This window comes from Paroedura picta, chromosome 2, assembly GCF_049243985.1.
Source record: "Paroedura picta isolate Pp20150507F chromosome 2, Ppicta_v3.0, whole genome shotgun sequence".
Taxonomy (NCBI): Eukaryota; Metazoa; Chordata; class Lepidosauria; order Squamata; family Gekkonidae; genus Paroedura; species Paroedura picta.
The window spans coordinates 63,970,853-63,984,030 of NC_135370.1; the positions used below are offsets into that span (position 1 = coordinate 63,970,853).

General features: G+C 40.2%; 1 protein-coding gene across 4 annotated transcripts in view; it reads left to right on the forward strand.

Annotated features, from left to right (window-relative positions):
• The window catches only part of MYLK (myosin light chain kinase), a 240,345-nt gene that overhangs the window by 60,124 nt on the left and 167,043 nt on the right, over positions 1-13,178 (forward strand). For 3 of the 4 annotated variants that reach the window (XM_077320437.1, XM_077320436.1, XM_077320435.1), the window contains one exon: positions 6,619-6,791. In XM_077320437.1, the coding sequence (XP_077176552.1) occupies positions 6,627-6,791 (165 nt within the window). In that variant the 5' untranslated portion in view covers positions 6,619-6,626. Of the gene's footprint in view, positions 1-1,399; positions 1,553-6,618; positions 6,792-13,178 lie in introns of those variants that run through there. The other variant, XM_077320438.1, reaches the window with a different exon arrangement.

Here is a 13,178-nt window from a genome sequence, read left to right on the forward strand (position 1 = left end):
GCGAGAGGACTGCTCCTCATGGATGTATGTTGGTGGACCTTGTAGGTTGGTGGACTTCTAATCTGGTGAGCCAGGTTTGATTCTGCACTCCTCCACATGCAGCCAGCTGGGTAACCTTTGGTTCGCCAGGACAACTGATAAGGATATTCTGACCGAGCAGTAATATCAGGACTCTCTTAGCCTCACCCACCTCACAGGGTGTTTGTTGTGGGGAGAGGAAAGGGAGGGCGACTGTAAGCCGCTTTGAGACTCTTTTGGGTAGAGCAAAGTGACATATAAAAACCAACTCTTCTTCTTCCGCAACCCCAGAGAAAGGAGATCAGCCATTGAAGGGCTTTCCCCCGTATTCCGGCATCGGTGAGGCGGTAAGCTAGAAGCTCATGGTTGACTGCGTCAAATGCTGTTGAAAGTTCTAATAGTACAAGCAGCACCTTCTTTGTATAACTATCAGCAGAAGATAACACTTCATGCATCAGAGGCAATAAATAAATCATGACTTCTTCAGCCTTTAAAGCAGTTCATGTCTTAGCAGGTTGGATCAAAACTGGAGCTTGCATGAACAGAAAGCACTTCCACTTATGCAGAGACAGGACTTGGCTTTCAAACTGCACCCGTTGCCCACATCCCATGCTTTTCCTGGGGATCCTCTTTGCACATAGAGCAGGAGGCTGAAGAAGGCCTACCCAGGGGAAGTGGAAAAGATCCAGTCTGCAAAGATCCCTACTCAGAGAACAATTTTTGTTCAGCAGGCTAAAATGGCCTTCTGCTTGTTACCTTGATGACTTTTAGTTGTAATCAAGAAAGAGAGTATTTTGCTTGCATTTGTAGGAAGCAAAACACGTATTTTACCAGATGAGCTTTTCTTTACTACTAATCCCAGCTGAGCCGTGCAATGGGGCTTGCTTCCACAGACAATGCACCACACCAGGTGGCTGTTATTTGGCCTTATAGAAAATAGGGCAGCTGTTAATTGTTTGGCAGGTTACTATGCTAAGAAGCGATTTAAAAGGAAATAGTAACCTTCTTCCAGTCACTGAAGTGTCCACCTTTTGTTTTCAAGATCTGTTTCTAGGGCTACTTAGCAGTTGAGAATGATGCAAATCAGTTGAGAATGTATTGAATTAAATTTCTGATATCTCCTCTATAAAGTTTCCTAGAGAAGCATTTGCCCTAAGCTAAGTGATCCTTGCAGTGGGCTGCCATTGCCTCTTATAATATTTTTTACTTTTTTTAAAGTAGCTAATCTTTACAAATAGTAATATGACATGCCTGCCATTCAGGGACTAACCTCTGCTCCCTGCAGACTATGTTTTAGCTGCTATTGCTCAGAGGTCATTCTAGATGGCAGGACATGGTTAAAATCTGTAAAGTGCAGAATTGCAACACGTCTGGAATGAAGTCAAATGGAATATTTTTTTTAAGCTTATGAACTCTGACTGCATTTTGCTCGCTCTTTCACTTCTCTTTTTGACCCGGACAGCGGAAAGCCAGTGCAATTAAGAGCTAAGAAGGATACTGTTGGCATATCTTTGCCTTCTATGAGAAATTTATGGTGAGAGCAGCAAGACAAGTATAATCTTTTTTTTATTTTTGCACTTTGAACTTTATTGAGTGACAGAAGAAGAGGTCAAGGTGGTGGAGGAAAGGGGTTTCCCAAGAGAAAATGCTTGAAATGTTAAGTCTGTCTTGGTATTAGAGAGATTATGGTTCATACTGTGAGAATTTGTAAGGATTTGTGGCTTTTTAAAAAGAAAGGATTAAGCAAGAGAAATAGATACTTTAAATGCTGGCTGACGGTATCATTATGTTGAGACATGAGTGTTTGTAACTGCCACTGTGTTGCATCTGCAACGATGAACTTTGCTTGAAGACAGTGTAATCTCAATGCCTGGGGAGGGATATAATAACGCCATTGTAAGCGTGTCCATATGAATAGAATAATGCATTTACAGAGCTTGCGAGAGAGCATAACAGGGTCCTGATTTTTTCCCCCTATGTCACAGTACAAAATAAGCAGGTACAAAAATGTACTGAGTTTGAAGTTGGTTTACTTGGTTGACAGCAAAAGTATAGTGTTTTTACCAAAATTGTTGAATAATTTAACAGCACAATCCTAAATGGGGTTACACCTTATTTAGAGTCCTGCTTAAGATGGCACAACAAGTTTTTTGAATTATAGATACACAATATTGACTGATGTGATGGAAGCAGAGGCAGTAAAAAACCTGTCAGGCATTGATCAGCCATGAGACAATTGAAAAGTATTGCAGTTACTCTAAAAGTAATGTTTAGAGGGACTGAAGATTTTTAAAAAGGTTTTTTTAAAAATAGACGTTTTGAAATCAATAGTGTATGTTTTCAGCTGCTTGCTCTTGGTAGTAGTCACAAAAGTGATCTTTATTTTGGATGTTACTTTAAGTGTGCAACACAATGGCTAAGAGTGTCAGACTAAGATGGCCAGTTTCAAATACCCTGGGCTACCATAGAAGCCCACCAGGTGACCTTGGATCTGTCACAATCTAACCTACCCTCACAAGGTTGTTGTAAGGATTAAGCAATATGGAAAGCTGCTTTGGGGCTCCAATCAAGCAGGAAAGCATATAATAATAATAATAGTAATAATATTAACAATAATTTATATACTGCCCTCCCATATCGCTCAGGCTGGTGTACAATAAAACAGGAAATGTGGATGTCCTGGTATAAGAAGCAACTGTTTAGGAATTCTCCATCTGTTACAAAAGAGATTGTAAAAAGTAACAGGATATTTCCAGAGATCTGTTGAACTCTGGATCAGACTTATTAGACAAGTCTTCTGCTTCTTTAAGGGTATCTGACTTGGGAAAGATGTATGCAGGAATACATGCCATCCTTAAATGTATTCTTCTATGTCCGATGTGGTGAATTCATTTGTTAAGAGGGCTGTATGTGACAGAACTGCTGCTTTGTCGGGTTGGGGCAAGCCATGTGTGCTGTAAAGTGCAATGCCAGCTACCAGAGATATAAACTTTATAAAATACACAGGCAAACCCAATTAACAACATTATAATTTGTTCAAAATACAAACAAAAACTATTTATTCCCAGGAATGAAAGCAATTGATTTAATAAATATAATAAATAATAAAAATATATTAATAAATATAATTATTTTTTTTACTGTAGAATCCACAAAAATCCTAATAAATAGATTTAACCATATCCAAAAATTAGGTTTTTCCCCCCATGGGATACCATGGGTGGGGGGGGGATCTTACATTTCCATACAAATTAACAACATGTCCATTCAGATGGAAAGGAAGAGTGAATACAACTACAGGTTCCCTCTCTGGGTTTTGAATCTTTATAAGACTCAAAAGTCTAGTTAATATTTAGCTCTCTTGTAGTGACTTTTGGAAGTAACTGCACCAATGAGAACATAAGACTAGAAAAAATCAAGTGGATCCACTTCCTTTTCCAGGGAACACATCTGGAACAGAATCTAATAGTGATCACAAATTCATTTTGCTGGAGAAAAAAGAAAGGAAAATTTATTTCTCAAGTGAAGGTATAAGCACAGTTTTGTTAACCAACATTTTAGTGGATTTCCCCAACAAATCCATGTTTACCTAGCAATGTCTGTTATAACTACAGGATTGCACAAAGTTAATTATTCACTTTTATATCAGTGACTTTACTATTTTACAATGTTAGCTGATGATGCAGGGGAGACACTTGCTTTTCCTTTTACATTTCTGGGGCTATAGTAAATAGCAGTGCGGTCAGTGATCCCAACTTTTCTGTTAATTGTTATACTACTAAAAGTTCAATTGAATAATTTACAACTTTATACAGAATAGTATAAAGGATTTCCCATCTCTGGGAGATGTTACCTTATGTATTACCAGATGGCAAACTTTTGCTGTATGACTATTTACAGGGCAGATTTTTAAAAAATATTATTGAAACACCTTGCCCTAGTGGCCTTAATGAGGTTGAAGATATTGTACACTATATTCTACATTGCTCCTTCTCTGGATTCATCTCAAACAAATTGCTGAATCAACTTCTTGTAAATTTTGTTTTGGCTTAGATGAGTAATGTATTAATATTTATTGGTTGATGCTATCCCTTTTGTTATCATCAAAGTGGCTAATTCAAGCTTTTGTATACATACACACTTCGTTAGATACCTGATGAAGTATACCTTGAATAAAACCTCACTGGTCTTAAAGGAGTCACTAGATTCCTAGTGTTCTGCTGCTTCAGACCAACATAGCTACATATCTGAATAAAATCCAAACATACGTATTATCAAAGAGCTGATTGCCTGGGCTTTTGTGTGTGTAAGAAAAAACTTTATTTGTGTATTGACTAGGTTTAATGTTAACTATGTTCACATCATAACTTGGGTTTGAATTTGAATTTGAAATACTTGATAGGCTGGTACTTGGTTACTATTGATTGCTAATGCCAGTACAGATGTTAATACTGACAAGAGAATTAATGTGTTCTGAGACTGGAGAGGCAGAGTGTCAGAATTATGCCTGATTGCCAAACCATGATTAAGAGTTACATATTTTCTGGGCCAGTGATTATATCTATACATCAGTTTTCTGTACTGTTGGACACAAGATATAGGAACAAACCAGGTATGTGGCAAAAATTGTAGAGGTGTCTAGGGCCTTTTTTGCACTCATGTTTTCCTTTGCTTTCATTGTGGATTCCTATTGGGTGTATTTTTTCCCTTCTATATGCCAGCTCACTCTCACTTCACATCATGCTTTCTTTCTCCTGCTGCATGGATTTTCTTCCCTTCAGTGCTTGGTCCATTTACTGTTCCCTGTATCTCCATGTTTTTATAGTACTATTGCTTCAGTTTTCCCACTTTCTTTGCTCGCAAGGTGAAGGTCATTCACAAGCATAGCAATGCCATCAGAATTTCCCCACCTTTTTTCTTTATTTATTTATGAGAAGTTTCTTCTTATTGGTCAGTTTCAGGCAGGGCATTATTTTTTAAATTGGAGGTAGATATTCTTCTATCTGTAGTTACTGTTGGATAGCCATTTTAGCCATTTTAACTCTTGATTTTCAGAAGACTGATACACTCTTTTCAGTACCCAAACCCCTTCTCTTGAAACACCAGTACTTGTCCTGAGTCTTAAACTGACTCTTAAGGCCTCTAAAGGCAGTTTCTCACCACACAATACCAGGATTCTCTGTACTCTTCAGAGCTAACTTCCTGTTTGACTTGGTAGGGAATATTATTTTCTCTCTTGAAGATCTGTCCCCTTTCTTTGTCCCGAATGGGAGTCTCCATCTACTTCCCAAACTTCCTTGCAAACTGTCCCCCAATTCTCTGTCTGTGCTAATACTGAAATGAGACTGTCTCCAGTCAAGGCAGAAATCTGATTGCCATTACTCAACTCAGTCAAAGCAGAAATCTCATTGACTCCTTTGCATGCAGCTCTCTTGTCTTTCTCTGCTTAGCAGATGGTAACCAATCAATTTGCTTGGAGCAGCCTGTCACCCAAGGCCCTCTATTTGTGTGAAGAATTAAGTCTTCACATTCCTTCAGCTGTTTGTAAAGGACTTTTAAGCTTTTAAAAAGAGCAGTCTCTCAAAGAGATATTGAACTTTTCACTGGGCTATTTAGAAAAGCACTAATTTTATCAATTTCATACAATATTGTCAACCAGTAGGAGAGAAAAATCATTCTATGTGCAGTTGCACAGATGGATCTTGATTGGTGGTATAATTTCTAAAAACCAGTCTGTACTAAGTAAACTGGAGAACAAAACTTTAGGCTTTCAGTACATTACCCTTCCTCATTGTGAGGACCGCTGTTACAAATCTGTTTATAGTACAGATAATTCTTTGTGCTGTCCAGGAAACCCATATAAAACTGAGTGAGACCATTTAAAAACCACAGTCTTTGTCTAGACTGTTATAATTATTTATTACTGTTCCAAATACCTCTTGAGGTACTTTAACTGATTAGAAAAGAACAGTATGGTCCATTTTCAGCTTGCTGGGTTTTTCTTGTTGTTCACTATTTGACAGTTTTTTTCTATCTGTTCCTGCATCTTTTTCCACATATGCAAAGAGCATGGGTGGTTTTGGTATGTGTTTTTTTCTCCTTGTTCTTATAAAGTCACCTCTTCTTTTTGCCCAAAAAGTTTCCAGATCAATTATTCTTTGTCCTGTGCCTTTCATATTTTGTTGTTGTACACAAGTTGAATGCTCTTATTAATTTTGATAAGTGTCATATGGACTGGAGATAGAAGAATGTTTTTTTCAAATAATTTATGTTAATATGGAATGGACACTGGTATTCATGATGTTCATATATTTACTTGTGTTACATCTAGTAAAACAGATTTTGGTGTGTGTGTTTTTTAATGCTTCGGAATCTTCTTGGATCAGAACCAGTAGTCAGAAAATATGAATTTGTAAAGCATAGGCAACAAATTTTCTGGAGTCCTTCAAGTGCCTGAAAGATCCTCCATCCCAGTCTTATGCATATTTAGTTTTACCAGTAAAATCAACAGAAATGAATTTTGACTTTTGCTTAATATTTTATTTGTTGTCATAGAAGAAGAAACTGATATTTCTCCCATTTTTTTTCTTGCTTTTGAAGCTCTTGATATGGGGGACGTGAAACTGGTGACATCTACTAGGATCTCCAAAGCCACCTTAACACTAGACCACTCTTCCTTAAGGTCTCCTGCTCTAACAGAAGCACCAGTATTTACTCTACCTCCAAGAAATATCCGAGTGCCACTTGGAGGCACAGCCAGATTTGAAGGAAAGGTAAGCAGTGCCTAACTAGAAACTAGCAAAGGGTAGTCAAATAGACTCTTCTCTTCCTTCATTGGTCACCACATGTCTGTGTTTCCTCCTATTAGCATAACATGAGGGGTTTGTGGTCGTGTTCAGAAATGAATGTATTGACACAGTCCTTCAGCCCTTTGGCCTTCTCCCTCTATACTTTCGAGCCCAGTGGTCCCCAACCTTTTTATCACCGGGGACCACTCAACGCCGGGGACCACTCAACGCCTTTTACTGCGGCCCGGTGGGGGGGGGGTAGTTTACTCCTTTACTCTCAACCACTGCCCTAGCGCTTTTTGATCGCTATGGTCATGTTTAAACATCCCTTCAAAATAAGATACAGACACGCCACAATAATGAAGTGTGTTGTAAAGGGCTGGGGGGGATGAAGTAAAGGGCCGGGGGGGGGGGAGAAGGCGTCCTTCGGGGCCCACCTCCAATTAGTCGAAGGACCATATATGGTCTGCGGCCCACAGGTTGGGGATCGCTATTCTAGGCCACAAGTGACTGAGCAGTTGGGGAGTCAAATCTTTGCAGGTGGGTTTTTGAGTCTTGTAGGGGAATCCAACCTTCACCCCACATTTCTATATGCCACCAGTCACACCAGCCCTCCCAGTAGTCTGCCTCACTGAAAGTGGTGCAGGATGGTATATAGAGAAGAGCAGGAAGAAATCCTGGGGGCATACAAGCGCTGGTAAATCATATAGAGTTGTTTTTTTGTGTGTGTTTTCAGTTTTAGATGAAACAGAGGTATGCTAGAGGGCCGAGCATCTGGGTGTGTTTACGCATTTAAACATATTTTCTTTGCATTGATATCTGTCTGAATATACTACCTATTTTTCTCTGTTCCCAATTGTTTTCTGCTGCTCTTCCATGTCCTCCATCTTATGGACAATTAACACCTAGTTCAGACTGTATGTACTTTAAAGATTTATATACTTTAAAGAAGAAATTTCTGTCAGGTTTCTGCTGGTTTCTGTTTATTTCAGTTAGCTTAAAAATTGCCAGTAGAGCTGGTGTTGTGAATCTTTGGACCATTGTCTAGGCTGGAAAGATAATACTTGGTAATCTTAGAATTTGCTTGTAACTTCATGTGATACAATGCTGATATCTCAAAATTCCAGTCCCTGTGTTACTGTTGGTGTTAAGAGCAGATTTCAACAGAGTGAGAAAGATCAGGACAGCCAAATACAACAAGAGAGGTATTGTCATGTTCAACAAAACAGTTATCCAAAGTGCTTTGGAAGCAGAGGGGCATTACTACATGTTTTAAAGACTTTCTGAAATTACTTTATGTATTATTTTCCACAGATGCATCCCCCCCCCCAAAAAAAAAAGCTGAATCAGGCTACAATATAGCAGCATAGAATAAGATTTTTTATTTTGGAATATTTGTTTCATTATGTTGTGTATCGTATCTGTAAATTACAGATATTTATGGCTTCGATGTATGAGGCTGGTTGCTGACCTCTGGATCCAGGTGGGGCGAAAGGGCAAGGGCTTGGGCTGAGCCCACCCCACCCCTACCCCTGAGACTTGTGCTCCTCTAGTCCCAACCCTGCAGTGGCAGGATGGCAGGGGTTGGGGTAGCAAGTTCAATCTTTGTCCTCAAGCCTCTGAACCACAGCAGCAAGTATGTGAAGCTGAATATGGGAGGGCCCCTCCATTACACCATGGTACAGACCCTCACCAAGCAGTACACCATGCTCAACGCCATGTTCACTGGGAGGATGGAAGTGCTTATGGATAGCGAAGCATATTTGGACTGGAGTGCCATGAATATGCTGATGTCCCCTGATGGACAGCCACCCATATTCATCTCTGGGGTCATTTACCAGATGTCTGGAAGCAGTGATAGGATGGATTAAGCCAAGTCACCTGAATCTCAACCTTCAGAGACAGAGGTCCTGTGCCTGAGTAGGAAAGGTCCATACAAGGAAACATGATTACCCAGCCAGGATGGGGCACAGCTTGCATCTGCACATTCAGCCAGGAATCTGGGCATGATCTTCAATACCTCCCTTACCATCACAAATCACGACTAGCATGGCTGGAGTTTTTCAATCTTTCCAAACCAAACTACTAGCACCCTATTTGGCTCCAGAACACCTAGCCCTGATAGACAGTTTTATTTCTCCTATGTTTTTGTGAACTACAGGTGAATTTGAGGGGACTGATTGGCAGTTTTAGCAAAGAATTATCATTGTGACTGAGTCATTGTTTATGGGGTTTTAATGGGGAATTTTAATGGTTTTAATGTACTGATTTATATTGAAACATTGTGAATTGCTGTGAGCCAGCTTCTGAGAGCAGAGGTCATACAAATCGAATGAATGAATGAATGAATGAATGAATGAATGAATGAATGAATGAATGAATGAATGAATGAATGAATGAATGAATGAGGCTGTATTGGGATGTTGTGACACAATTTACTAATTTAACAGAATTAACTTTTGCTTTATATTCCAACTGTCATGATAGTAGTTCATAGTCTGACGAAGAGAGCTTGCACTCGAAAGCTCACGCCTTGAATAAATCTTTGTTGGTCTCAAAGGTGCTTCTGGACTCTGATTTTTTGTGCTATTCCAGATCGTGATTGTTACACAAAGTTTTGTACAAACTGTTCAGTGAATTTGCTCTTGCAAAGCATAAACCCCCTCATAAATCAGGACTTTTTCATAATTGTCTGAAGACTATTTGAATGTGCTAGATTTGACAAATAGAAACTCAAGTTGCAGGTATTTTATTGAAATGATCTGTATTTTGGCAGATTCCATGATTAGTTAAAGCAGAGCATGTTTATTTGCAGCAGATGTTCCTGCAGAGAGAAAAATCTGAAGAACAACTTTTCATAAAGTCTGGATTACAAGATTATTTCCCCCTAGAATTAGAATAAAACCTTCCAACAAATAATCAAATAGTCTGCTTTTCAGACAAATTGCTATTTTTATATCCTGCTGCATGGAATGAAGTACTGAGACTGTTTCCACACGAGGTGGACAATATTCGCCACCTCCTACTTGTAGACCCACAATGGGAAACCACGCGTTTGCCAGTGTCCTGATAGGAGACTCCTCCTGCCTTAGCCTACCGTCTTGTTGCAGCTCCTTTCCTGACAAGGTGGCAGAGAAACCAGAAGTATGGACAACCTGTTGGTCCCCCCCCCAGATACTACCCCCTACTCCCTTGTTTGTGTTTAATTTTAGACTTGCGTTCACAGATTCTGGTCCTATGCCTCGCTTCCTCATTTTGAGCCTGAGGCTGCGAGCCACACACTTGGGGAAAGTACTTCCATTCTCTCCCCCCCCCCCCGATGCTGTCTAACTCACAGTAGTGCAGGCACATCACCAGGTTGATTTATTGCTTTAAACTTGAAAAACAAAAGCCACACAATCTTTGTATTAGAACCAAATGAAAATGTAAAAGACAGCAAGTTTTTGAGTTCCTGATGAATAGTTCTACGTGAAGTTGATGGAAAGGTACATGTTACAAATGTGGGGGGAGGTCTCAGGCCATGATTTTAGGACACCTTTTTGTCAGCATTTGGTTTAAAATTCTGAGTCAGTATGCAGATTTGAGAGGCTGGAATCAATGCCTTATGAGGAAAGGTTGAGAGAGTTGGGTACATATATGAGCTGATATGATAGCTGTATATAACTGCATAAAAGGCATGTTGAAAAGGGGACCAGCTTGTTTACTGCAGCTTTAGAAAGACTAGAAGCAAGGGATTCAAATTATGGGAAAGGAAGTTCCACTTAACTATTTGAAAGCATTTTCTGACGAGGATTGTTTGAAGATGAAATATGCTGCCTTGGAAGGTGGTGTAATCTCCCTCATTGGAAATTTTTAGGAGGAGATTGGATAAGCATTTGTCAGGACTGTGTGCTTTTAAAGTCCTTGAGTAGATGGGGGGACGGACTGGATGGCCCTTTGTGGTATCTTCCGCTTCTGTATGATTCTGATTTGGAGTGACACTGGTGTTATATTGTATTCTTGGCCTTCTGGGAAGAAGGAACAAACGGACAAAAAAATTGAAGCATCTGATTGAAAATTCAGAAGCCAGCAGAAGATCAAATGCTTCTGTAACACCAGATAGGTCACACCGGTCTCTTTGAAGGCAAAAACCAGAGGGGCTTTGGAGCTGCCTTTGAAAATGGTTCAGAAGCTTCCATTAGTTCAAAGTGTAGCAGCCAGGCTATTGTCAAGGAGGGAGGCAGGGATCCTACTACCCCACTTCTGAAAGAGCTGCACTGGCTGGCCACTTGTTTCCAGCACAATTCATAGTGCTGGTTTATCTTCAAGACTAAATTATTTGAGACAGGGTACTTGAAGCATCACTACGTATACAGTCTTGTCCATCACCTACAATTCTTCTACTGAGCCTTGTTCTCTGGGTCCCTGTGAGGGCACTTCAGACCTAGAAACTAGGGGTTTAAATTTTACACCCTCCAAACTTCTTCTGGTTTTTCTCTATGCTTTTATTTCTCTAATTCAGGTTTTTCGGACCACTTAGTTTCTAGTCCATTATAACGGTATTATAGTCTTGAAGGATCCACATACTAGGCTTGATGAAAATCACTAAGAAATTAGTTTATTTCAGTGGTCAATTGGGTTGGATTTTCTCTTTGTTTTTCTTTTCTAAAGCTCGCTTAGTATTAGAGTAAAAGTCTCTGGAGAGCTGGGCCCAAGAAAACAACAGTTTAAAAAGCAGCGAGCTTGTTTGACTGATTCAGATTTATAACATGGGACACAAAGGCTTTTAAATTTTGACTGTTTCTGACAGGAATAGCGTCCAAACTCTCCCTATCTTCAAAATCTCTCTAAACCCCAAGAGTCTACCTGCCTAATCAGTAGACCTCATAACCCTTCTTCCACCAAAATTCAGCCAACTCCAACACTGTCACATGGTCAGTTGTTACATTTTTCTTTCCAACATTCCAGTCCACCAGGCTGAGCTCCTGCAGGGTAGAACTTGAAACAACTGGTCACAGCTCCTGCCTGCAGGGATGAGGCAGATGGCAGCCAGAGACAGGGCTTTTTCAATGGTGAATGGCCTTCCCCATTAGGCTTGGAATGACCTTCCCCATTAGGCTTGCATTACTTGTTTTTAGGTGTGGGAGGCCAGTGGGAGAAGGGAAGGGCTGAGGGGCAGGCAGATGGGCCAGCCAAGGGAGGCAAAAGAGACAGAAAGGACAGAAGCAGAACACATGAGAGGGAGATAAATGGAAGCACAGAGAAAGGCACCGTGTGGTAAGAATAGAGGAGGAAAGGAGACAAGAGTGGACAGAGAGATTGATACAAGAGATAGGAAGGCAGTGGAGGAAGAGAAAAGAGGAGCAGAATCCAGCTGGAGAAGAAGAGGGAAGTGGTAGCAGGGGACCTGGACAGGTGCCAGCTTGGCAGTAGCAGCAGCACCCATGGAGTCCCCCCAAACAAGTGATGTGGAAGAGAACTCTGATGAGGAAGTCCCCTCCCCCCATTCATAGACAGCTGAGTGGGGGCCCTGCCCCAACTCTGAGTGTGACATCCCAGCCAGGGGGAGTCCAACAGGGTGGGTTGTGGGGCATCACCTTGTATTAATTAAAAGTTAACAGCTTGCACATTGTTCTGTGTCATTTGGGTTGGTCCTAATGAATGGTATTAAGTGACTTTAGTTTTTGGATTTTGCCATGGACCAGTGCAGCTACTGTTCGACTTTATACTTAACCTCCATCCTGTCAGCCCTGGATTAGTTCTGCATCGTCTCCATGTTAAATGCAAATGTAATTCAATCACCCATAATGTAAAAATGGAGCTGAATAGCCTGATCTCCAGGGTATCATCCATTGTACTTCTGGATGTGCTACTGCCCTGGGCTTGCCTCCTTCCAATCAGATGATTTTCCATATCATTGAATTGTGCAAAAATACACAGAGTAGCTCTTCTGAGGATGGTTAATTCTTAGACTATAAAAGTGAAGTTTGTCTCCAGTTCTCTTAAGGAGAAAGTCTGTTTCTGTTGCTGTTAATGTTGAAGAATCTGGAATAAGATAGGGCTTAATCAAACAGATTGGTCAAGATCATTCTAAATTTTATTATCATTTCCCAACATTACTGTATCATCTATTTTTGGTCAGCAGCTAAAATTATCTACTATTACTATGAAGAAAAGACCCACTTCTGTTGTATGCAGAGGACTGTAGCTTTAATTGCAACAAAAATGTTAAATTTCAATTTATCATAAATGGGGTTAAGCAACTTGTCTACCAGTTATAAGTACTTAAGGATAACTTTATTTACTTCATGTTACAGGCTGTATAAAGCATAGCCTGATATAGATTAGGCGGGGGTAGTCAACCTGTGGTCCTCCACAACATTTGCTGGGAGG